At 41.9% G+C, this 27,924-nt stretch overlaps 1 protein-coding gene across 1 annotated transcript in view; it reads right to left on the minus strand.

The window, feature by feature from the left end:
- The window catches only part of LOC108634524 (AF4/FMR2 family member 2-like), a 424,707-nt gene that overhangs the window by 243,569 nt on the left and 153,214 nt on the right, over positions 1 to 27,924 (minus strand). The window contains exon 2 of the mRNA XM_018044451.1: positions 5,690 to 5,810. Within this exon, the coding sequence (XP_017899940.1) occupies positions 5,690 to 5,810 (121 nt within the window). The remainder of the gene's footprint in view (positions 1 to 5,689; positions 5,811 to 27,924) is intronic.

Consider the following 27,924-nt stretch of genomic DNA (forward strand, 5'->3'; position numbering starts at 1 on the left):
CCCCCTGATGTCACAGAGAATGCCACAGTATCTCAAAGTTCTGAGAAGACATTCATTCTCTCTAGGCCAACATCATCAGGACTCAAGAATCTCAAGGCCCACTGTTTGCAAGTAAGCTAGTGACATCCCTGTTCCTATTTTAGCAGTAAATAAAAGGGACATGTTCATCTTATCTTCAGTGGAGAGATCCTAGTTAGGTTTTAACATCTCTTCAGTTTATTGTTATACTGACTTGGGTTTCTGATGCACGCTTAGAAATTTTTTTTTCCATCTCCAGGTTTTAAAATATGCTTGAAATTAGGAGAATTTCTAAGTTGGCCAATGTCTAAAACTGTTATCTACATGACTAAAATTAGAAGAAAACTGAAAGTTCTCTGAATAAAATAGAAAATCCACCTCCTACTGTTCAAGGTCTACTACACTTGTGATTTCTCTTCCAGCACAAAACTATGAGCTTTTCGTCAAGACTAGAGACCACTTTTATTCATCATATCCTCAACACTTAGCACCATGTCTGGTGCGTATGAGGTCCTCAGCAAAATGCTGCTAAATTGAACAGAATCAAATAATAACTCATACCCTTTTTATATCAAAATAAAGGATTTGCAATGGCTTGGAGTCAAAGGTACATAAGTAGAAAAGCAAAGTTAAGCTAATTTGGTTACTGTGATTGAATATCAGATCGAGCTGCTTGGTAGCTAAAGGCCAATAGGAAATTCTCATAGCATATAGAATTCTCTTTGTCTGATGGCGGGAAGCACATCCTAATTCATTAAATGAGACCCATGTTTGCTGGATACCAACAAGTGAAAAGGGATTCCTCTCACTGATTTGGTTTTGTTTGGTTAAAAGAACCTTTGGAAAATAAAATAGGTCTTTTTTTCAGTACCATTTTTACAAGAGATGCAAAGATGCTCCTCACATTTCCTTATGATGACTAAAAAGCAAGAGCATTGCACTGCTGAAGTCTAACTCAGTGCATGTCTGCATATGGAGTTAGAGGTCAGGCTCACAGCTCCAAGTGTGGGGCTTTCCTGTACACTAATGGCATAAGGGATGAAGCTGGGATAACCTGGGGGAGCGGAAGGAGGTCAACTCCTTCGACTAGCTTCCCCACACAGCAATTGTCAGAGGGACTTGTGACTGGAACTGCACAGCAGATAGTTCAAGGTTGAGTTCACTGGCGACAGTTTTGAGTTGCTGATTGACGGAAGATCCGTAACAGACGTGCTGTGGCTACAAGTAGCAATTACCAGGGTCATTCTTCAGACACACACTGGTAAATTTCAAACACTCAAGAGCCAGGGTTAGGCATGAAGGACACATAGACACACAGCCTCAAGAAGTCCACCATTCAACAACCTCAAAATAATTAACAGTACAGACCAGGTGGTCACCACAGGAGGTGGGTAACTGTCAACCAGTTTTTAAATTTCTCAAGATGTCAAGATGAGATCCACTGGATAGAAAATCCATTTATTTATACTTGCGTGATGGATGCTCATTATACACCATAGCAACTTCTGGCTCACACTAAATCCTCATCCTCCAGAGTCTTAGCAACCCTTTTAAGGAGCAAGGGATTCTTAGCAGTCCTGATTGCACATTATAAACATGGCAAAAATGGAAATTTAGCCATTTCAATCAATTATAGGCTTCTTTCAATTTGGCCAATTCTTTACTTCCTGTTCTAGATAATTGATTGATACCTTAAAGGTAACCTCCGCAGCCATTATTTTCTAAGTAATCACAATTTCTCAATCATCAAGGAAATGCATTTCCAAGTATTTTCAGGCATAAATTACATGGCTGGTTTGTGGCTTATGACTAACAGCACTCCTTCATTTAAGCTTTTTGCCTCTCATTACTTTGAGAAATGCAGAGTTGCTTCAGTTTGCTTCTAATGTTATCTACAAATCAGTAGTATAATTTCATCGCAAGACTAATGTGTTAGGAGATTATGGTACCAGGATATTTCTTTTTAATAAAAGTAGCAAAATAATTTAAGTTTGGGGGTTTATTTTTTCCTTTTATTTCATTATGGCTAATGTATGTGATTTGTAATTCCTTTTTTTTGAACTCTAATATTTTTACAATTAAACTCTTTAAGCTGTGAGTTGCTATTTCTTTCTCTAATTATAATAACCATGATACCTTGAATTTGTACAGCACATTACATATCTCAAAGCAAAGCTTCCCCTGGCTGTTTGGCTTGATTCTCACAGCCACCATGTGAGTCAGCAGAGCCGTTCTGGTCTAATCTGCCTTCTATGTGCCCTGACCCAAATGACCATGGATAAGCAATTTAACGTCTCTGCATCACACTTTCTTCATTCTTGTTGATCTGTGAAGAGCTATAAAATGTCAGTTGCTGTTGCTATTAACAGGTATCATTTTTTTCTATCAGCTATTATTATTCACTTCAGAGACAAGGAAACTTTAGGTCAGAGAAATAAAGTTTCTTCCCCAAAGTCACACAAGGTAAGCTTATAGGGTCTTCTGACTTCCTGTCAGAGGGTAAACAGCTTCCTGTTACAGGTAAAGAAGCACACTTATGGGGATATGAAGCTGTAGAGAAGTCACCTCACTTTCTGAGCTTTGAATTCTTCATGGGCAACATGAGGAAAATGTGTAGCCAGTTGCTGTAGGGACTAAAGAAACATCTGTAGAAAGTTCTAGCACAGAGGAGGCCTTGGTACGCGCCAGTTCCTCATCCTTCCCCATCTTTCCACACTAATCTACACATGTCAAATGGCATTTCTCAAGCACTTTTGAACACATCCTTTTCTGCAGCACAGTACAAACTCAGATTTGAAAGTTACTAATATAAATGAAAAAAGCAGCCACAAAGGGATGTTACCCACCATCACCCCGATTGAGATGGTAAGCATTCTTTCCACTCTGGGAGTAATAGAAGTGAAGCCAAGAAAGGACAGCAGGTCCTAGGGATAGGTGCTCATTGGATAGTTTATGAACTACCAATGCCATCAGATAAGCAATCTGGTCATGCTTTAAGATTTAGGGTAGCAAGAAGTTTCCTGAAAGTCCTGATGAATCACCAGGAATTTTGATTTTTAATTTTGCAAGCATTCCTGCCACAACCCTCAACAAGAGTTGTATAGGAAAATCCTCATTTCTACAGTGGACGTGGGCCAGCTCTAGAACTCCCACTGCCACCAGCATGTCCAGATATTCCAAGGGTGTCCACACCAGTTGGGTCTAGGGAGCTCTTGGAGGTGTACCTTGCTTCTAGTATCTTGATATGGGGGAAAGGAGAAGCATACTGCCCAGTGATCTCCCAGGGAACCCTGACCATGTACACAGCATAAGATGGCAGTCAGTCATCAAAGCACCAGTGAAAGAAAGAGAATGACTAGGTCATCAACTGTTAGCATTATCCCTTTCCTTCATAGTCTCTACTTCAAAGCAAAGGCTCTTCCCCATCAAGAAGCCTAAAGGCACCAAGCTACTAATCACACATCCGGCCTGGCCTGGCCCTAGACTAATGCTTCCATCTGTGTCTCTACCTGACAGACCCTTATTGTATCAAGACAGATTACTTTTGAAAACTTCTGACAATGTTGATAACAGGTTCTTTAACTGCCTACTCAAAATTACACTATTTACATCTAAAAATAAGTATGCATCTACATTACAGGCTTGTTAATAAGAGATGGCATTTCCCTACAAGGACATTAACTCAACAAGACTTTAAATTATAAAGGGGGAAATAATTCAACTGCTCTACACCTCAAAATAGTGTCAAGTATGGAGTAGATACTGAATTTTAAGAATGAGCCCTTGACTAAAGCTCATTTTTCTAACCCATCCAAAGATAAGAGGTGAAACTCAGCTGGCCATTCCTCTTTCTCAAGGAGGGATGAGGTTGGGAATTCCCTGGTGTCCAGTGGTTAAGACTCTGAACTTCCACTGCAGGGAGCGTGAGTTTGATCCCTGGTCACAGAATTAAGTTCTTGCATGCCACATGGTGTGGCAAAAACAAAACAAACAAACAAACAAACAAACAAAAACACCAAAGAAGAGAGGAGGTATCTGTCATCCTTTGACCTCGCTTCCATTTTCTGAGAAAAATGGAGGCCGCAACTTCTTGTCTTCCACACTCCTTCTTTATTCTCATCCTAATATTCCGTTCCCTTTCCCACCCAAGGTTCATGACTCATCACATGTTCTCAATTTTGTATTTACTCATCTGCTCTAGAACCTTGCTCTGCTCATCAGTACCTCTCCCTCCTGTGTCTTCACCCTTTAGTTTCCCTTCCCTCCAATCCACGACTCCCCACACTTCCAACATCATCTTTACAAATCTTCATCTGTCTTTGCCATTTCCTGACTTTAAAATTGGTGATGACTTCTCTTTGTGTACAGACTCATGTCCAAAGGTATTCAAAGTCTTTAGGCATCTATTCTCCTGCCTATCTCTTCAGCAATTACAAGGAAGTCATGCCTTCACTCATTCGTGATGATCTCTGCACTGGACAAGGAATTCCTTGAAGCAGGAACTAGATCTTATTTCTCTTTGGACACTAGTCTAAGACATGGCTGACACACAATGGGCCTTCAATAAATGCTTGTCAAACTAACCATATCTCACCACGTACACATTCAACAGCAGTACAGAAATTAAACCAATTGAAATAGGAAAAATGGATTATTAAAGATTACACTACTATTGACAAATTGAAAACTAGTAGTCTCTTTGTCAGACTTACCAAATTTGGAAAGCACCTGAGCTTTCTCAATCAAGAGCTTCTTGCTTAGTCTGAGCAAGGCAGCAAAGACTCTGGTCTCACCAGTCACCGATCCAGACAGCTCACTGTCTACATCAGTCAGTATCCCCTAAGTGGTGCTCTTCTAACATTATGGCTGTTTTACCTCTTACACCATTTTTGTTTCACTGAAGAAAATTACACTGCTCCTAAATTTCAATAAAAAGCAATCAGCTGCTAACAATTCAAAAGGATTCTTCTCCCAACCTCCACTCCAAATAGAAAGTTCAGAGGCAGTCATTGTGAAATAGCCACTTGAAGATGTAGAAGTATGATCTTTATTGGAGCTACACACTAGCCAGAAGTCCATTAGAAAATCAACCAAGCTACACTACCCCCTGTGGTTGAGGCAATCGCCTAACCCATGATTATTAATCACCAGCAAAAAATGATTGGCTTTTTCCCTTTGTCCTAGAACAGTGATTTTCAAAGAGCTCTCAAACCACTGAACAGCTGCTAACAACCTGAAATGGAAACAGGAAGCAGTGGTTTTGCAATGGATGCCACCAACTGGGAGGAGACACAGACATCTCCAGTGACTTTCTGATGAAGTCTTCAGGGGCTGCTTCGCTGATGAAAATCAAAGTGAGATCAAGCATCAGGGGGCATTCCTTGCTAAAGGAGGTGCTGGGCAGGAAAGAATCCCTTGGAGACAGGCAGTCTCATAAGTCCCTTTCAAATCTTACTGTGTTCCCCCAAGAAACTGGAATTTGTCTCTGAAGACTTCCTCAGAAACTCGTCATGGCCCCAAACACAGTACAGGTATATATTTCACTTGTAAAATAGATTCTCTTGGAAATGATTTGGGTGTTTTAAAAATAGATTAAGTGTTGATCAGTGCATTCAAAAATATAACAAGCAACCATTTTGCAGAAAGATAAATTACATACATATTCAGCTACCTTGTAGGGCTCCCCAAAAAGATCAAAGCCTGAAGAAAAGAGATCGTCTTCTTGCTGGACTTCTTGATTCCTCCGCTCCCATTCCCTTTTCTTAAGTGCACTACGGTCTTGTTCATAGTGACTGATGTGCAAAGAAAAAGACAAAAGGAGACAAAGATGAATTAGTAATGGAAGCCATGTTATCAATAAGAAGGAAAAAAACAAGTTGAGGCTACCCAAACTGATACTGTATAGAGAGCCAACCTCCTTTTCTTTATTTAACCAGCAGGTTAAAGATCCTGACCAGTTCTTCAGAATCCAAAAGGAAACAGAAACTGGCTTATGAGGCATTGTAGTCATGACCATTTAAGTACAGCATAATCCTCTTCCCTTGTCCTGGCTTGATTACTACAAGCAATTACTACAGCCTACCCCAAAGTCAGTCCACTGTGCAAAAGAGTACTGAATTCAGGTTTCACTGTGTTGCCAACTATCTAGGGCTCAGAATTCACAGATGTCACCAAGTCCAAAGGGAAAGGAATGATCAAATATATTATTGCAGATAAACAGGAATTCTGTCCTGAGCCCACAGCCAGTATTAGTCTGTTGTAATGAAGTCGAAGGAGAAGGACTTCCCTGACAGTCCAGTGGTTAGGACTCCAAGCTTCAATCACAGAGGGCACAGGTTCCAGACCAGGTTAAGGAACTAAGAATCCCACATGCCAAGTGGCCAAAAGAAAAACTCAAAGGAGAGTTTAAGAACATCTTTGAAAGTCCACAAAAAAACAAATCACCCAGTCAGCCACACTCCTTTTTGCTTTGTTGTTATTCTTCCCACAGTTTGCATCATAGGTGACAAGAAGTCTTTTAGGGGGTCTGGGTTGATCAACAAACTGTCATTAATGAAAAGAGGTGCCAAAAGATTTAAATGACCTTAAGGCACAAATGTTTTATGAACACTATGTTACTCTGACTCTCATCACATTTCAGGCTTTCCCTTTGGAAGATCAGTACTATATCAAAGATACATTCTGGGTCCTTGGATTTTATAGAATGGAATACTTCCTCAATAAGAACACAATTATTTTCTTCATCATGCAAGACTATGTGTATTAAACTATAATCTGTAAGTCTCCCACTGGTGGGCTTTATTTTGTTCATTGGGATTTCCCTCCTGCTTTTGATTATAATCCTACTCAAGGTGAGCACACATACGCTAGGAAAATTTTAATTATACACATGTACATAAAGTGCCTAGAAGGTGCTGAATAAATGTTGCTTTCCTTGCTTATGTTAATATAGGTATCCCCTGCTTTCCAAACGTTTGCCTTAAGCCACTTTTACGAGAGACCTATGTTAGTACCTATTTGCACTAACCAAAAGTAATCCAAAGGGGATTTTCGCTTTTACAAAAAACATAATTCCCTTACTAATGTAGGTCTTTCATAAAAGCAAAGTGGCATAATGAGAACTTTCAGAAAGTGGGGGATACTCTTCACTTTTACACCATTCTGCTTATTAAAGTTTTTATAGTAACGCTCTACTTTCAGCTACCGGATGAAACCTGTAATGTCATGTGAAGATTTAATTAGGTAATTAGCATGGAAGAGAACATAGTAGCTAAAGGAACTACAAGAGATATAGTGATATAATATATAAGTACAGTCAACAGGTTTTGAATACATTTCAAACCTTAATACCTATCACTGGTAGCCTACTTTGCCCATGCTGCTGCTGCTGCTAAGTCACTTCAGTCGTGTCTGACTCTGTGCAACTCCGTAGACGGCAGCCCACCAGGCTCCGCCGTCCCTGAGATTCTCCCGGCAAGAACATTGGAGTGGGTTGTCATTTCTTTTTCCAATGCATGAAAGTGAAAAGTGAAAGTGAAGTCACTCAGTCGTGGCTGACCCTCAGCGATCCCATGGACTGCAGCCTATCAGGCTCCTCCGTCCATGGGATTTTCCAGGCAAGAGTACTGGAGTGGGGTGCCATTGCCTTCTCCACTTTGCCCATGAGTATAACATAATGTTAATTTACAAAATAAGAGCCCAGAGTATGTGATATTCATGGCAGCTTAACTAGATATTGATATAGATGGAGTGGAAGAGGACAATACACTTAACCATCCACCTTTCTCCACAGGAATACTTGAACTGACAAACTAAGTGACTTTGACAGCTTTATCTCCTGGATAAACAACTCTTCATTTCCCCATTTTAAAATCATGGCAATGTTTATAGGATGTTTGGGTTCAGTGATAAAGAAGCTGCCTGCCAATACAGGAGATGCAGGTTCGATCCCTGGGTCAGGAAAATGCCCTGAAGAAGGAAATGGCAACCCACTTTAGTGTTCTTGCCTGGAAAATCCTATGGACAGAGGAGCCTGGTGGGCTACAGTCCAAGGCGTTGCAAAAGAGTCAGACATGGCTGAACAACAACAACAGCTATCTTTTCATAATACAAAAATGCCAGGTACAGAAGAGGTCCGTGGATCACTCATGAGTATGCCCAGCAAATGTTATCACTGTCTCGGAAAATTAAAGATCATCCAGAGGTCCACCCAAAGCCTAGGCCCTACATCTGGGCCCTGCCTGGTCAAGAAAGACACCAAGTCCAGGCACTGGAAGCCGGCCCATCCTTCACAGCCTAGATGCCATCCACAGATACTACATTTGTTGACATCATCTGTCATTTCCATTCACAAGTTGAGATCAGAACCCCAAACCTCTTCCATGTGACACAGTGTCTTCGTATTGGATGCTGACGTGTGGTCAACAGTTACATTTTGGTTGCATGAAGGGTGGCGCACAAGACTCAGCATCGTGTACTGGCCGTGTGTAACCCAAGCCCATCATCAATTTGCCAAAACCGAACAATGATGGGGTGTCCAGGGTGGGATGGGGGACAAGTTAAAGCAATATTTAGTGAGAGTGGGAAGCTGGGAGGAAGGTTTGCTGCAGAGAAGAAAGACACTTCATTTCTTTGCCTTCAGCAGCCATGACCCTCCACATAAACTCGAGCACCAAAGCATCATGCTTCCAAGGAACATGAGCAAGATGTCAGTTTTCCATTCCATGCACCTGACAGCCCAGAATGACAGGCCCGGGGATCACATTTCAGTCTCCCACAAGAAGCACGGAAGGACTTCAGTCTCTTGGCTTTGCAAACTACCTCTCTCCGGCTCTGAGGGCCAAGATAATTAAAATCCCGAAGGAAAGAAAGGACAAGAAGAAAGGACATATGCTTCAACATGCATGACAACCCTTTCAGCGGCCAGCACTCAGAGCATTTGGTGCTTTCCAACCCAGGCTGGATGCGTTAGGAGGCTCTCGGCTGCATTTTGCATCAGTTCATTAAGCTACCAGATTCCAGACGAGAAATCTGAATAGTAGATTGAGCATGCGCATGGGTGTTATCTGTGGCGAGCAAACTGCCTGCTGCATTTTCTAACACATACAACAAAGAACAGTTAATTCTCATATCTCTGGTGAGAGTGAATTTCATCTCCATAGAGTTCCGCTGCTCCTGGAAGGCAACCAATTCTCTCCAATTTTTTCCTTTCTCACTCAGCACGCCGTTGCACTGAAAGCTTCACCCAACGAGGTATAATGAGGAACGAACTATATGGTGATGAGGCTTTCACAGAGCAGAACGTCACTGATTTCTGACTGAAACCAAAATGACTAATTTGAAGCACCAGCTAATTAAAACCCCAGCTATGTATTTAGCCTCTTGTTGCACCTACTGCAGTTTATAATCACGAGGACCTCTTTATCTACTCAATTAAAGTTCTTCAGATTCTGGGAGGTTGTGTTTGAACCTGTGAGCCCCACAGAGACCACAGGAAAGCCAATGTCTGTCCCTTGAAGATCTGATGCCCTGTTACATGCCTAGGCTTGTCTTCCCACGAAAAAATGTTGGGGGGTGGCGGTGCTCCACGGCCCACGAAGACATGCTCAAGCCAGAAATCAGAATTCATCCCCATGTTACTGGTCTGAACAATTCAACTTTCCTCACACTGATGAAGACAGAGTGAACTAGGCCTCTCAGTGTGAAAACTCACTTTCACATTAGGAAGTTGGGCCCCAAAGCACAACTTGAGGCCTCTACACTCTTAGCAAGGAAGAATGTTCTTCCAACAGTTTCCTACAGGATAGAAGGGAATTTGGCACATTATGGTGACACTGAACACTCAAAGTCCAGGGGGAGGGCCAAATCAGGGAGTGGGACCAAAAGATACAAACTACTATACGTAAAATAGACAAGCTAAAAGGATCTTTTATAGAGCATATAGCCAATATTTAATAATAACTCTAAATGAGTATGATCTGTAAAATTTTGAGCCTGTCATGTTTAACATCTGAAACAAATATAATATTGTAAATCAACTATATCTCAATTTAAACATGCTAATAAAAAGAAGCCACCTCAGTTTACTCTTCACTGAACAAAGGCCTTAGTTTTTTCTCCGTACAGCCTATCTTTTTAGAGTCCCTGCTTCATTGACATCTCTACTAGCTGACACAGAAAGGACAGAAAAAAGAACAAGCTCCATTCAACTAAATACATTTAAGTCACCAAGACCTTGAACTACACTGGTTGGAGCTGCATGGGTCGAGTTACATGCGGATTTTTTCAATAGTAAATAGTAAAGTACCACACAATCCACAGGTGGTTGAATCCAAGGTTGGCTTAATCTACCGATGCAGAATCACAAATAGAAAGGGACTGCAGATACAAAGGGTTGGTGTCCCTTAGCTCGCCTTGTTCAAAGGCCAACTGTACTCTGTTACTCATTCCAACACAAGGCAGTGATGAGATGTTACTCTCTAGAATGGATCTTTTATATTAGCTCTGGTTTCATCCACCCATCGGTCTCCCTGGCCTCCAGTTACAGAGAACCTGCCCTCCTAACACAAGAGAGATATATGACCCTCTGGATAGGAATGGAGCCAGCCCAAGGCCTCATCAGGGGAGTGGCAAAGGAAGATGCCAATCCGTGTCTCTTCCATCTTTAAATTCAAGTGATATCTTCTCCTTCTCTCAGATATTCTCCTATACTCACCCTTAAACCAGATCTTGGACTCAGGCAATTCCTACTTTCATCATTAGAAGCCACAGGTGCATTTGTGGGGAGATAAAACCTAGGACACATGTAAATAGCTTCACTGAGATGGAGGAAGCTCAATTCTGCTGTCTTCATTAGCTCACAGCAGTAGGACACCCGGGCTGACAATGCAGATTCGGCTGTCACCATCATCTTGTTCTTGCCTCTTCATTTTCCAGATGAAGAAATTGAGCTCAGAAAGGCAATGGGCCTCACAGGATGTCTGTAGCAGAACTGTGAGGTAGAACTCAGGTTTTCTGATTCCCAAAGTAGCCCTCTTCCTAATAACCCAAGGTTTGTCCCTTCTGACTCCATGTTTGCATCACCCTCAAATAAATATTAGTCCCATTTACACTGTTGGTCAACTTTCCTTAGGATGGTATTTTATTGGAAATTGCCAGTAGGAAAAACTTTAGGAGTTTAATTTGGATGCAAGTGAGTATAGAAAAGCCATTAGTTTCCTTATACCAAAATGTACAGAGCCTAAAGGGATTGTAAAAATTAACTACATCTGTGGGAAGAAGCTGAGCAAGTGAGAGTAAAAACCAGTTTAAGCCCATTTGGTTTGTATATTTCATGAAGTTTAATCATCATTGCTTACCTAATTTGGTTATTTTACAAAGCTAGTTGGGAAAAAACTGGTATTTAAAAACAAGGTTGTTTATACTGCTAACATAGGATTTACAGTAGTAACAATGTACATAGAGGTAAATAACTCAGTCTCACTTGTTTTCTAATCCAGCTGGCACTAAAACACCTTTATTTTGGCTAATGTCTTTGTAAAAGCATAAAAATACATATTTAATTCACCCAAGGGAAAAACATAAGCTATAACTCACTCTTTGTGGTTCTCCTGAATGAATTTCTGCCTTCTATAAAATGTGTAGATATTTATGTTCACTGCATGTTCCAGAATTCCAAGTGGCACTTTTTTTTTTCAATCCATTTCCAAGTTCAGTCACTCAGTCATGTCCAACTCTTTGCGACCCCATGGACTGCAGCACACCAGGCTTCCCTATCTATCACCAACTCCCAGAGTTTATGCGAACTCATGTCCATCAAGTCAGTGATGCCATCCAACCATCTCACATTTTTTTAAATATCTAGCCCTATTCTGAATTTAACACTGATCTAATGTCTATACAGCTTCTCTCAGTTTAAAAAAAATCACTCATTATTAGAGAAATGCAAATCAAAACCACAATGAGGTATCATCTTGCGCTGGTCAGAATGGCTGCCATCAAAAAGTTTACAAACAATAAATGCTGGAGAGGGTGTGGAGAAAAGGGAACCCTCTTACACTGTTGGTGAGAATGCGAACTGGTTCAGCCACTATGGAGAACAGTGTGGAGATTCCTTAAAAAACTGGGAATAGCACTGCCACACAACCCAGCAATTCCACTGCTGGGCATACACACTAAGGAAACCAGAATTGAAAGAGACACGTGTATCCCAATGTTCATCGCAGCACTGTTTACAATAGCTCAGAAATGGAAGCAACCTAGATGTCCATTGGCAGATGAATGGACAAGGAAATTGTGGTACATATACACGATGGAATATTACTCAGCCATAAAAAAGAACACATTTGAGTCAGTTTTAATGAGGTGGATGAAATTGGAGCCTATTAAACAGAGTGAATTATATCAGAAAGAGAAAAACCAATATGGTATATTAACGCACTCACATGGAATTTAGAAAGATGGTAATGATGATCCTATATGCAAGGCAGCAAATGTGACACAGATGTAAAGAACAAACTTTTGGACTATGTGGGAGAAGGCAGGGGTGGGATGATTTGAGAGAATAGCACTGAAACCTGTATATTACCATATGTAAAACAGATGATCAGTGCAAGTTCAATGCATGAAGCAGGGCAACCAAAGCTAGGGCTCTGGGACAACCCAGAGGGACAAAGTAGAGAGGGGAGTGTGAGGGGAGTTCAGGATGGGGGGACATATGTATACCTGTGGCTGATTTATGTTGAAGTATGGTAAAAGCCACCACAATATTGTAAAGCAATTAGCCTCCAATTAAAATAAATTAATTAATTAAAAAGAAAACCTCTGCCATTTAATACATTCTCATTGTATCTGCTAATATCCATGAGCATTTCAATGTGAAGTGCTATTTCCAAACTAGTCTGAAAAGCTAAAAACAGGCTATCATTATTTTGCACATATAGGGAAAAACACAAGAGAACCTTGGATCTGGAGATATGAACATGACCTTGAAAAAGGGTTTCTAATATTGGTAGAACCTCTAATGTTACATACATACAACCAAACATACAACCACTCTCTTCAGCAAATGGACCCTCTTCCTCACAGACAATGGTTTTCATTAAAAAGAAAAAAAAAATCAAGATAGGAATGAAAGGACAGAAAACACACGAGACATTTACTCTCCACATCTAGCTGCCCACCCAGTCGCACCAATTTCTTTAGGTCTTAGGGAAGTGGGCCAGTGCTCATTCTGAGAGTTCCCTTAAATCTGTGCTTCTAGAAGTCCTGCATGTCCCCTGAATGCTGGCACCTTGAGGAGACCCCAGTTCCTCTACTTCTGAAAGACGAACTGGATTCAGTTCACCCTAGAGGTTTGTCAAATCATCCTCCAGTGGGGTTGGGCAGATAATTCAAGAACCACCCCTAATGTTTTATTTTTGTCTCATCTACTCTCCTTCTCTTCTACTCCCCACCTAGTTTTAAACATTATTATAACAACTCTATTGAGATATAATTCACAAACCATTCAATTCACCCATTTCAACTACACAACCAGTGGTTTTCAGTATATTCATAACATTTCACAACTATCACCATGATATAATTTTAGAATATTTGTCTGATGCCCCAAAGCAGCCATGTACCTTTTAGGCATTACTCCCCACCCTGAATCCTCCCTTCCAGGCCAGCCCAAAGCAACCACTCATTTCCTTTCTCTCTGAATGAATTTGCTTTTCCTGGATATTTCATTCACATGATGTAGGCTTTTGTGCCTGACTTCTTTCACTTATCAAAATGTTTTCAAGGTTCATCCACGTTGTAGCATGGATCAATACTCCATCCCCACCCCCCCCTTTTTTGTATCTGAATAATATTCTACTGTTGGATATTCCTGGTCCTAAGTTACACCATGCTCATTCAGGAGGTTCAATCTTGTGCATTGATAATGATTTAACTGGGGTTCTCTATGTGTCCCATTAGACATTTTACTACTTAAGGAAAAGGTCCATGACTTCTAAGTCACTGACAGCATGCTACAGGTGAGCACATCAAATCGCCTTATATATAAATAACCAATGCTAAATATAGATAGTGTGAGGAAGACACTTTTAAAAAGTATTTGACTTTAAGCTTAGGGCAAAATTATTTTGACTAGCCTACCAAACTCCCCAAATGATGTACTACCTCTAACATATACCAACTCAAGATGCAAAGATAATTGAATATATCTAGGAATGGTCAAAAGGCTTCCCAGGTGGCGCAGTGATAAAGAATCTGCCTGCCAGTGCAAAAGACACAAGTTCGATCAGGCACAGGTCAGGAAGATTCCCTGGGGAAGGAAATGGCAACCCACTCCAGTATTCTTGCCTGGGAAATTCCATGGACAGAGGAGCCTGGTGGGCTATATAGTCCATGGTGTTGCAAAGGGCTGGACATGACTGAAGTGACTAACACACACACAGGACAGCACAGAACAGTTAATCAAGGTGGGTCATCAAAAATCTCAACTCGCTGCTTCAGATGATCTGAGCAGAAAATCTCAGCTTGGAGGGAGCTCTTGGAGCATGGTAGATACTCAGATGGGTAATGATTGGCAACAATATTGTAAGAGTGCACAACATTTTCGAGTGGATTCCATTTTAATGGAAATGCCACTTTTTTTTATAGAATGACCATGACTCTGGCAACCCAAAGGTCTGCCTGCAGTTGTACTCAACATATCAATAACTTTCTAGAAGTCTGTTAAAATGCACAGATTGTTAAAAGCAATCTTTCTAGTAAAATTAAATTCTTTTGTCCTTAGACAATATCCCTGTCTGCTGGAGAGAGAGATCTGTCTCCCTAACAAGTGTACTTTCCCTCCTCCACCAGCAGCCCAGGTTGTGCCTTATCTCCTTTGAATCTTCCTTCAAGCATCCTCCTCCTCTGCACTCAGGGACCACAGTACAAGAAGACACCATTGCACCATAGATATCTACACAGCTGGAATTCCTTTTCTGCTTTTGTGATATTTTCTTAGCCTAGGTGTCTGATTTCCATTTTCATAGACAATCATTTAAAAAGAACTCTAGTTCTGACCCATCCATTAAAAACGAGACTTCACCATCACTCCTTCTGGCTCACTGACCTATTGGTAACACAAACCAATGTCTTACAAGTATCTTACAGTCTCTGTGGCCACGCCGAGTGAGCTGCATAATTGCATGACTCAAAAGCTTTCAAAGACACTTCCTGAAGACAAGTAGGGGCCCGGAATGGATAACACAAGCCAAGGAATATACATTCTGAGACTGAACACAGTAAGTGTATCTATTTATATGTTTCTCTTTGAATTGCTTCAAAAATTAAAACTAGAGAAAAATCAAAATGATAGAATATTCTCACCCTCCTCCCCCTTGTCAGCATCTACCCTGTTCCCCAATGACAATCAGAAGTAAGAATTGTCATTGTCCTCTTTTTATTCATCTAGTGCTCCCTCCTGTGCTTCTTAGTGTCAACTTGAAATTATCTCATTTCTAATTCTCTCTTTGAATGAATCAGAGTCGATGCTAATGCTGAGCTTTAAAGAGCTGCAAGATCTAAATCTTGATCTTTCGTTTTTCCTAATCAGAAACGGTTCCATGGATCCATGCAAGAGGAGGCGGTGTCCCGCTTTGATTATTCTTAGTGGTTTCAATTCTGCATTGTGGCAGGCAGGGTGCCCGGCCTGGCACTCTGCCCCTGATCATCCCTGGTCCAGCCTCTGAGGATCCTGGCACTATCCCACGGGCCACGTCCCCTGCTCAGTACCTGTTGCTTCTGCTGCCAACCTACACAGAACAACTCTGTCTTTCAAATTAGGAAAAAGCTGCCTGAAGTCTTTCCTCTCCATCCCGATTAAATATCAGTAATTCTTTTCCAAGTCAAAGTCTTAATATAACCTGGCTTCTCATAAATGACACTTTTAAAAGGTGTTTTATTTTCAGTTAGCTATGAGCAAGACAAGTTCAATAACTACTTAATTTAAAGCAATATTTTCTCAGAAATTGCATTCTTAATTACTGTTAAACTAAGGAAATTAATGCTCTTAACAAGCAGTTTACAATTGACAGTCGTAAGCGGACTCCATTTTCATGTCTCACCAAACCCTTTGATCCATGTGTACTCACTAAACTCAGCCCAGGCAAATTCCACCCCCTAAAGGCTTCCTCTTTGGGCCCCTGCCCCTCCCTGGCACATCCACCCCATGGAGCTCCAGCCTGAGCACACAGCCAGGGCATGAGATGGGGACCATGGCAAAGAGCCAGCGGGCACTGTTTGCATCCTCATGACTCCAGGCTCCTTTCCCACTTGGTCCCATGGACCTAATTGGGACTTGCTCCTGGGTCACACTTCTCCCTCTTATCTCGATGAGGTGCCAGACAAGGTGCTACCGCCTCTCCCCCCATTTTGGGTTGAAGTGTGTTCCCTCATATAGTGGAACACATATGCTCATATGCTCATATAGTGGAGTGCCAACCCCCAGGACCTCCAAATGGGACCTTCTTTGGAAATAGGATCATGCAGATGTAACAAGTAAACATGAGATGTCATACTGGAGCAGAGTGGTCACTCATTCACCATGACTGGTGTCCTTATACAAAGAGGAAACATGGACACAGAGAGAGAGAGAGAGAGAAAGAGAGAGAACCGCATGGGAAGATGAAGACAGATGGGGTGACGCTTCTACAAGCCAAGGAACATGCCAGGTGGCCAGTAAACCACCAGAAGCTGGGAGAGAGGCCTGGGACACGTTTTTCCCTCTCAGCCCTTGGAGGGAACCAACCATGCCCAAGCCTTGAATTCAGACTCTGAGCTTCCAGAACCAGGAGAGAAAAATCTCTGTGGTTTAAGCCTCCCAATTTATGGCACTCAGTTATGGAGGTGCTGGCAGACACCTACACCCCTGGATGGCATTACTGAGTCAGTTCACAGCCCTCACCACAGTAAATATGAATAATCAAGACCTTAGAAATGATCTATTTTACCCCAGGGACATGACACCCACCTCTCTCGCTTCGATACCAGCGCAACTCTCCTTAGACTTTTCTACTCGGCTTCTTTTCCCTTTTCCTGCTCTAAGAGAACCATGGGTTCTAAATGAAACTGTCACCAGAGAGGAATCATGCATTTCTGCTTCCCATTTATTTGGAAAAGTGCCATGCTCAGTGTTCAGCTCTCAATAAATATTATTTGACTGAATGAATGAACAAATGACAGATAAACATTTTTATCTGCCCAAGTTCGGTGACAAATGTTGACAAAGCTATTAATTACTTTGTCTATTTAATCAACAAACATTTATTGGGTGCCTACATCACACCACAGACCATGTTTGGTGCTCAGAAAAAAAAAAAAAAGAAATAGTATGAGTCTTCAGGAAATTCAAAGGCCAGGAGGAGAGGCAAGTCCATTCTAAAATCATTGCCATGCAGGGTAACACACATTGTAGCCAATAGGAAAAAAGTGCCCTGGGCACACTCTCAGGTTGGCCTGGGGTGGAGAGGCAAAACCAGGCTGCTGTGGTCCAAGCCTTGAGCAGAAGAGTCCCCAGTCTACACATCAGCCTGTTCAAGTACACACTAACCAAGTGACACTAAAGAAGGTCCCATGGGACAAACACAGGTGAGTAAACAAGAGATGAAAGACATAACCAAGTTCAGTCACTCTGACTGGCCGTGTTTGGCAAAACTGGCCTACAACAGAGGTGGAAGACACCAAGATTTTCTGCTGTTTGAGGAAGCTGGAAAAGGAGTTTGGTCTTTACAAATGCTTGGATTCAAGGGTCAAACCCAAATTGCACTTGTGATACCCAGTGAGAGGAAGAGCCACACACAGAGAAATGGATGAGTGAGATAAGCATGTGAATGGTGAGCTCATAAAGAATAGATGAGATTTCCAAGGGAAGCGTTTATTGTTTCCTGTATTCGAGCACATTGTCTCTCAATATGATTAGTTATCAGTCTCAGTTATCCAAAACTGGTATGAAATAAAGCGTTTACGCAGTTATGCTTCATTGATGTCAGCTCGGGGAGCATGAAAATCTCCATGAAGGTGGGTAATTGATGTGTAAATCAGAGCTCAATCACTCGGTAATAGAAATGGTCCCACTGAAAATATGCTTGTTGAACACAATTGCTGAAAAGCCAGAGGGAGGGAAAGAAGGAGGGCGGTAGGAGATAGAAGGCTTATTTATTAAAAATGATAATAACTGGCAATTTGGGCAATTTCCCCTTCAACAGAGGGCTGCTGTCAGAAATGTTTGCAAGCGAGTTGTGACCAATGCATCTGGATAGTTTCCTTCTGTTCTAATGAACTGTTTCTGTTTTATTTAACTGCCTGGAGACCCAGTTGTGGATATTTCAAAAGCGAATTAAAACAACACGTTCATCTTTTCAAACACGACACATGTTAATGACATCTGTGATAATAATTTGGTTAAGGATGTTCATTCTAGGTATGCTTGCTATTGTTATTAAAATCCTTCTGTCGCTTTGCATTGGCTCTCTGAGGAGCAGTGAATGAAAATGGACAATACCTTGCAATTTAAGATTTTAGTATCTCACATTGAAACCTAAAGGACTTCTTATTGTTGATCAAATAACAGCTCCTATTTCTATCACTCTGATCATCATTATCTTTATTATTACTTAAGGTGCCATGATAGTGGTGAGTGGCAGATTTTTCTTCCACTCTGCTGTCTTCATGGAATAAAGAGAAAATTCTCTACAGCAAATACTGCCACTGTAGGTGTAATAGCCAACATGCCTGCCAATTAATATAAGAAAGAAAGCTCTGGTTTTTCGTTCTTTATGAGATCTTGTGACAAATGCTTGAGTCAATACAAGAGGCAGATCTGTCCTTGGCATCTCCTCCAGGGGATTCACCCATCGGTATGTAATCCATGCTTGAGTCTCAGCACAGTGCATGTGTACATCCCCATCTGTACACAGTAAGCAGGTTCCACGTGGCATCGGCATAGATGTGCCCTGCTGTGGAGGTGAGGACCCTCTGCTCACCTGAGGTTACCAGCTCAACCCCATTTAAAAGCATGCGTGTGCTGATGGTTTGTTTCGTAAGTGTCCACACCTTGACGAAATGCCTTCATAGGAAAGACTGGCACTAGGTGCTAAGGTGGAAGAGGAGAAAGTGGGGGCTGGTTGAGAAAGGCTTCATCTTCTTAGTAGTGGTGTAATTTTTTGGTAGGTGAGTGGATTCATATATCTTTGATGGATTTAAAAATTTGGCTTCTCTCTTGAAAAGCAACAGACCTTCACATTTGCATGGTACTTGTCACTTCACAAAGCACTGCCACAAGTCTGATCTGATCTGAGACTTACAGCAAACTTGGCAAATAGGCCAGCTGGGCACTATGACCTCCCATTTCACAGATGATGACACTGAGACCCAGAAGGGCTGACTGCCCAATGTTCACACTGTCGCTCAGCTAGTGAAGGGCAGGAGCAGAAAGGAAGACAAGCTGTCTGTATTCAGGAGCAGTTAATTTTTTCCCTACTATAAGACTTGGCTTTTTATTTTTTAATTTTATTTTTTTATTATTATTATTATTATTTTTACTTTACAATACTGTATTGGTTTTGCCATACATCAACATGAATCCGCCACGGGTGTACACGTGTTCCCAATCCTGAACCCCCCTCCCCCCTCCCTCCCCATACCATCCCTCTGGGTCATCCCAGTGCACCGGCCCCAAGCATCCTGTATCCTGCACCGAACCTAGACTGGCAATTCATTTCTTATATGATATAATACATGTTTCAATGCCATTCTCCCAAATCATCCCACCCTCTCCCTCTCCCACAGAGTCCAAAAGACTGTTCGATATATCTGTGTCTCTTTTGCTGTCTTGCATACAGGGTTATCATTACCATCTTTCTAAATTCCATATATATGCGTTAGTATACTGTATTGGTGTTTTTCTCTCTGGCTTACTTCACTCTGTATAATCAGCTCCACTTTCATCCACCTCATTTGTGCTCTAACTATAAAATGCTTGCTAATTCTAGAAAAGTTGCTAAGTGTTAGAGCAAAGGGTCATTATTTTAAGGGTTTTAGAAAATAGCTTTTGATGGATCATCATTATTAATGCACTAATAATCCATAAATGTGCCTTTGTAGAAAAAACAATGAAATGGAGAGACGCATACTAGATGGATGCAAGGAGGAGAGCCTCTAGCGGAAAGACCTCAGAGAGTGATTCTGCCACTTAAAGTTTGAACGACCTTGAGCAAGTCACTGGGCTGCTCACAGTCCTCCAAGAGCCACTGATCCAGAAGAACACACAGTATGGGAGGAGGAGATGAACTATAATGGCGAATCGAAAACTGCATGAACACGGTAGCCCCTAGCCAAGCTGAGCATGGGCAACATGCCTAGTCTGAACTGAGATGTGCTATAAGTATGAAATACACACTGGATTTCAGACTTGGTATGAAAATAGCATTAAGTTTAGAATTAATAATTTTAAACGGATTCCATGTTGAAATGATATCTGGCATACATTGAGTTCAATCAAGTGTTATGAAAAGCAATTTCACCTGTTTCTTCTCACGTTTTAAAAATGTGGCTACTAGAAAATTAAAACTAAATGAATGTGAATTATGTTTGTGGCTCCCATCATATTTCTGCTGGGCAGTACTGGCCTAAAAAGAGAGATTTTTCTAGGTCTACTGAATAACCCATTTCACATAAACCACATTGGTTTCAGTGCTCTGTCTCCAGACAACAGAAGACCCTGTGCTTTTGGGTTCATTGCAACAATCTAACCTATGTGATCCTGTTCTGTTATCCCCCCTTCTCTATTCTCATTTTTTCCCTCCATCTGATTTTCATTTAGACCTTGAGCACATATGCCAGTGTTTATTTTCATGACTGCTGTATTGTCTAATTGGTGCACTGTTGATCAATAATATGTGAGGTGTTGAGCTCTGTTTGTGTAATATGTTTAATATGCTTCTACCCAATGCACCATATGGAGGCACTGCACTGTATATTATGAGCGTATTAATGCTAAGACTCAATTGAGTATCACTGGTGCATAGTAAATGAGTGAAACAAAATTATGCTAAGTAGTTACTGAACATCGTGGTCCCTAATATTTGCAATGAGCATTGCAAACACTGTGCTAGCAGCATGTGGGTCTCAGCACCCACCTTTCTCTGAAACTTCCAGTGAGCCTAAGCACTATTTCAGGCTTAATGTAAATGTCATTTTACAAGATGAAGGTATTTTTCAGGTAGAGAAACTACAGAGAATAAATAATAGAGTGGAACTTAATCTACCAATAAGTGTGTCTTTAAGTCGAAACTTGGTGCGATTGTAAAGCCTTTTATGCTTCTTTTCTTCCCCAGGTGCTTGGAGGAGCAGGGAAGAATTTTGATTAGCAGAAGCCACCAGCAGTTTCTTTCTACCTGTTTCACATATATTTCACACATTACTTTCAAGACTCCTCAGTTTACTGATATTTTCTTGGGAAACTGCCAACCAATCTGTAGCAAAATTAAACTCTGCCTTTTAATATAAAACAATCATTGATTAGTACATACTGTTCAAGCCAGATGAATCAGCAGCCTGCAAGGATGAAGCGTTTTATCACAGTAATACACCATTCGAATGCACTGATAGATGCATTCATTTGCTGCTGGGCACCGCGACAGGGAATAGCACAGGCCCACACTCAGTGGCACTTCACACTCCTGTTCTCCAGCACACAGTGTGCTCGAAAACAAGAATGTCGTCAGATGAACAATCTACAATGATTAGTTGAGTTTCATTTGTTAATTACAGATTCAACAAGAACTGAATGGTGAAGCCTTTCCAGTATCAGCTACCCTTTGATCCATAGCCCCTTACATGTTCAAGTACTACTGGAAACCTAATATAATTTATTGTTACTTAGAGCACTGATTGGCTAGAGGAATTATACTCCAATAAATGATGGCACTGCCATTGAATCCGCCTATAATTGCTTCCATTCATCGTAATGCAAGATGATCAACTTCAAGCTTCAGCTGCTTCAAGTTCCACAATGTGTCCATAAGCTAATGGATGTTGAATATGATGCTGATCTATATTCTGTGTTGCTCTAGATGGACCTTTAGAGAGTTATATGTATGCCACTCGTATATATTGCTCATCTGTAGATTTCACACAGGTCTATAATTGATGACCACCTGGTGGACTTGTCTCCAAGGAAACAGGTGGGATTACTCTGCCAAGATGGGGCCAGGGTACGGATTTCTCAGGTACATTTGGTCCTTTACTGCTCTGTCCCTCATCCAGCAGACAAATGGAATCTTCAGGCTATACATTTCCTTCTAGAGTGGCTCTACCTAGGGCACAGTGACACACAAAAAAATTGTGCCCAGATGTTTGTGACTCATCTTCCTCATTGCCTCCTTGAGCAACCTGCACCTAGCACTGTACCTTACATCCAGGCTGGGTATGGAGTTGCTTGTCTCAATGCCTAGCACTCTGAAGCTCCTCTCCCACCTCAGGAAACTGTCCAGTGCCAAACAGAAGGTGAGTTCCTTGAGACAGGCACTGTGTCCATTTCCTATGGGAGCAGTAACAATCCAACACAAACGTGATGGCTTCTAACAACACAAATGTATCCTCTTATAGTTCTGCAGCTCTGATGTCTGAAATGAATCTCCCTAAAGCTAAAAACAAAGGTGTCAGCAGGACTTGTTCCTTCTAAAGGTCCTGAGGGAGAGTCTGTTTTCTTGTCTTTTCTAGCTTCTAAGGGTTGCCTTCATTCCTTGGCTCATGGCCCCTTCTGGCATCTTCAAGAGCAGTAGCAGAGCATCTTCAAATCTCTCTCTCACCTCTGCTTCCAGCATCACATCTCTTCTGACTCTGACCCTCCCTCCTGCCCCCCTCTTATGCAGACTCTTGTGATTATAAGAACATCTAGGAACATCTCCCCAGCTTAAGACCCTTTACTTAATCACATCTGCAAAGTCCCTCTTTTAAGTAACATATTCCCAGGTTTGGGGGCTTTGGGGCTTTGGTGCTTTCCTGGTGGCTCAGACAGTAAAGAATCTGCCTGTAATGCAGGAGATCTGGTTTCTATCCCTGGGTCAGGAAGATTCCCTGGGAGGAGGAAATGGCAACCCATTCCAGTACCCTTGCCTGGAAAATTCTATGGACAGAGGAGCTTCGTGGGCTATAGTCCGTGGGGTTGTGAAGTCAGACACCACTGAGTGATTAACACTTTCACAGGTTTGGGGGTTTAGGACAGGGACCTTGGCAGAGGGATGTGCCTGCCAAAGGTACAATACTTGAATCACTCTTACCCTCCTGTTGCCTAAGACCATTACATGACAAATAGTAGGGCTGAGATATTCTTAGCAGAGTTGAATGAACTCATAAGAATGATTCATTAAAGCTTTAAATGTCTCTTCTGAAAAGTATCTCACATGTGAAGAGCATCCAGTGGGTGAGGCTCCTGTTCATCCACACCTGCTCTGTCACGTACTGCCACTTCAGCTCTCCAAGGTGCACCTTTGCTCACCAGTAAGTGTCTCTGGGAACTGCTGTGACCCTCGAATAAGAGAACATATGTGACTATGTCTGTGAAGGTAAATGGCCTTCTCCATGGTATTCAGCATCATCCTTGCATCACTAAGAGAAGAGACACTAGATCTTGGAGAGAGGGACATAAGAGGGAAAGGTCCTGCTTGTATAGAGATGTAAGATGTTATTACTCAGTAAAACTAAATAGAAATAACCATCTGAAAGTGACCTGAAACTATGTTTCCTATTCATATGCAAGCAGCTTAAAAGACTGACACAAGACACTAAAATTACTTCAAATAACTAGATGCTCAATTGCTCAAGATAAGTGGGACCACACTTGCCCTCTTATGTGGTAGCTGAGTACAACAATACAAGATGGATTCATCATGTTTACATATTCCAGTAGGATGAAATCTGTGGTTACACATTTATAAAACCCTACACATTAATCCATCAATTTTATTGATTAATAAGAGGGTTCTGTGACATTACAACAGACATGACAATACATCTTCCCACAGGAGCGAAATTATCCTGAAAGGCACCACACACCTGCAAAACACTTTATTGTGGTTCAACCGGGAGTGTGAAAACAGGAGAAAATTGAGCATGAAAACAACCTTCAATCAAAGGGTCTTTAGAGGGGATGGAGATCAAAGCCTTCATTTTCTATTATAGGGCAAATCAAGTACAAAGAGGGCAAGTGGGTTGCCCAATGTCATCCACCTGGTCAGAGCCTGAACTTGGACAGGAGCCTGACTCTTCATGGAGAGCTCTCCTCACTGTACCACACTTTGGGCTTCCTGACCCTTATTCTGTGCTCTCAGCTCACTGCTTTGGCAGAGAAATGGGAGGTGGAAGAGGAAGTGAAAGGAGTGTGCCCTTTCTCCTGCGGTTTCTAAAGAGGAGGCCAGACATATCAAATGGGTTTGGGAAGGTTCCTGTAAAATGTTCATGAATCACTAAACAGGACTCGGCGTCTGCAAGCAACCCACCGCATGTGAGAAGGCTGTCATATTCCAGACTGTGTAGGATTCCTTCTGGAGAGGAGCAACTTGGAAGCTGCCCAGGAAAGCCCATGGTTTGGCACAAGGCAGAGAGAGTTAGTAAATAAAAGAGGTGTGGACTCTCTGGCCAAGCAGGGCCCTGAATGTCACCTTGGTGACTGGTGTCTCCGTGCCGTATAGTATGCACAGCCTGAGGCCACTGATCTGGCTGAATGTCAGGATTGGTACACTCCAGTAAAGAATCTGCCTTCAATGCAGGGAACCCAGGTTTGATCCTTGGGTTGCGAAGATTCCCTGGAGAATGGCACCCCACTCCAGTATTCTTGCCTGGGAAATCCCATGGACAGAGAAGCCTGGTGAACTACAGTCCATGGGGTCACAAAGAGTCAGACACGACTGAGTGACTAACACGCGAACACAATGGAAGGTCAGCTGCATCACTCCAATATCCAGCCTGAGTGTGTGTGCGCATACATACCCACATCTGAGGGACAAGGCCGATTTATAGGAGAGCCTCTCTGAAGGGACAAGTCCACAGAAGTCAGTTCCCCAAATCCTCTTCTAACAAGTGGCAAATGCATGCTCAGGGTGCTCATGACCTCATAGGTTGGCCAGAGATCCATGTGCACGTGCCTGTGGCTGGGTGAGAACCCTGCCCCTCCTGGCCTTGCATCCAAAGGCTGGAGACCGCACCCACTAACACTTGCTGGGACTTTTTACAGCATCCCTGAAAGTGAAACTGTAAGTTGCTCAGCCATGCCCAACTCTTTGCAACCTCATGGACTATACAGTCCATGGAATTCTCCAGGCCAGAATACTGGAGTGGGTAGCCTTTCCCTTCTCCAAGGGATCTTCCCTGACCCAGGAATTGAATCCGGGTCTCCTGCATTGCAGGCTGATTCTTAACCAACTGAGCTATCAGGGAAACCCACAGCACCCCTGGAACCCTAATTTTGCAACCCCATGGACTATACAGTCCATGGAATTCTCCAGGCCAGAATACTGGAGTGGGTAGCCTTTCCCTTCTCCAAGGGATCTTCCCTGACCCAGGAATCGAATCCGGGTCTCCTGCATTGCAGGCTGATTCTTAACCAACTGAGCTATCAGGGAAATCCACAGCACCCGTGGAACCCTAATTTTGAGGGTTTTGAGAGGAACAGATATATCATCCACTTGCACTACACCCTCCAACTGACTCTGAAAATGCCCTTTACAACATCGTTTCAAGGAATCTAGGAAAATTGACCCTGCCATTTATTTTTACATTTGCAAATCGATAAACCTCAGGGAAGTGCACCTGGGCTTCTACCTTGATTGAAGTCTGGAGACCTGGGTTCCCATCTCAGATATATCACTCACTAGCTTGGTGATCTCAAGCTAATTACTTAACCCCTTTGGACCTCAGTGTCCTCACATGGAAAACACAGCATTTGTACTGGATAATTTCTAGGGTCCTTCTCTAATTGCACTCACCTTCTGGTAACTTCCTCTACCTCTTCCGATTGTAAACTCATCCCTTTTGCACCACCCCTGAGCCAGCCTAGCTCCTGGCATACTCACCAAAGGCCTCACAGACTCCACTACCACCCAAACTAGTGGATGGTGTTGTATAAGCACCTAAGTATCTCAATAAGATAAAACCCAGATACACAGATGATCAACAGGGACACGAAAAGTTGTTCAACACCGCTAATTCCTAGAGAAATGGAAATCAAAACTATGAGGTACCACTTCACACAGGTGAGAATGGCTAGCATCAAAAAGTCTACAAATAAATGTCAGAGAAGATGTGGAGAAAAAGGACCCCCTCCTACACTATTGGTGGGAATGTAAATTGACACAGCCTCTTTGGAAAACAGTATGGAGGTTCCTGAAGAAACTAAAACTAGAGCTGAGAGGTTGTTGCTGAACCACGAAATACACCGGCATTCTTGGCCTCCGTAGGAGAAGAATTCAATACCGGGCCAGAGACGAGGCTTGATCGCTTGGAGCTTTTGTGTAATAAAGTTTTATTAAAGTATAAAAGAGATAGAGAAAGCTTCTGACATAGACATCAGAAGGGGGCAGACAGAATACTCCCCTGCTAGTCCTTAGCTGAATGTTATAGCTACTAGCAGTTTGCTAATTAAAGGAAGGAAATGTCTCAAAACTCAGAGAATGGCACCAAGCATCTCACCCACAAGATGCATTTTGAGATAATCTTGGCACTAAGTGAGTCATCCTGAGCTATAAAATGATTGACATGAATCTTGAAGAAAGGCAGATTCCCATACAATATATAGTTTCATTAACATAGATTAGGAGAACAGTATGAGTTATAACATACTGGTTTGTCAAGTCTTTTCTGAGCCTTTAGGCAGAACCTACTTGAAGACAGTCTGGGGTAAATGCACAGTACATTAACATAGCTTAAGACAAACATTAAGCACGGGGTTTGGCTCAGACGGTAAAGCATCTGCCCACAATGCAGGAGACCCAGGTTCGATTCCTGGGTCGGGAAGATCCCCTGGAGAAGGAAATGACAATCCACTCCAGCACTCTTGCCTGGAAAATCCCATGGACGGAGGAGCCTGGTGGGCTACAGTCCATGGGGTCGCAAAGAGTCAGACACGACTGAGCGACTTCACTTTTACTTTCACTTTGAGAAAAGTTAAGGTGGAGCCAGGTGTCATTATGGCAACACAGAATTTTAAAAGAAACCTCTTTTTAAATTTGTATTGAGAAGGGGAAAAAATGTAACACTAGTTTGTTTCTTCTTGCCACTTAAGAGAGAGGTAAAAAATGTCTTACACTTGCAGCCTATTTCCTCCATTTGGAGACCCCTGGCCTTCCTGCCTGTCCCTCTCAGAGCTACCATATGACCCTACAATCCCACTCCTGGGCATATATCTGGAGAAAATCATGGTTCAAAAGGATATATGCATCCCTGTGTTCATCACAGTACTGTTTACAATAGCCAAAACATTAAGCAACCTAAATGTCCATTGACAGATGAATGGATAAAGAATGTAGTACATATATACAATGGAATACTACTCAGCCATAAAAAAGGATGAAATAATGCCATTTGCAGCAACATGGATGGACCTAGAGATTATTATACTAAGTGAAGTAAGTCAGGCAGAGAAAGACAAATATCATGTAACAATCACTTATAGATGGATTCTTAAAAAATCATACAAATGAACTTATTTACAAAACAGAAACAGACCATAGACAAAGAAAACAAACTTATGGTTACCAATGGGGAAAAGGGTAGGGGAAGAAATAAATTAGGAGTATGGGATTAACAGATATATACTACTATATATATAACCAAAAAGGACCTACTGTATAGCATAGGGAACTGTACTCAATA

The sequence above is a fragment of the Capra hircus genome, unplaced genomic scaffold (genome assembly GCF_001704415.2).
Source record: "Capra hircus breed San Clemente unplaced genomic scaffold, ASM170441v1, whole genome shotgun sequence".
In the NCBI taxonomy this organism is placed as follows: domain Eukaryota; kingdom Metazoa; phylum Chordata; class Mammalia; order Artiodactyla; family Bovidae; genus Capra; species Capra hircus.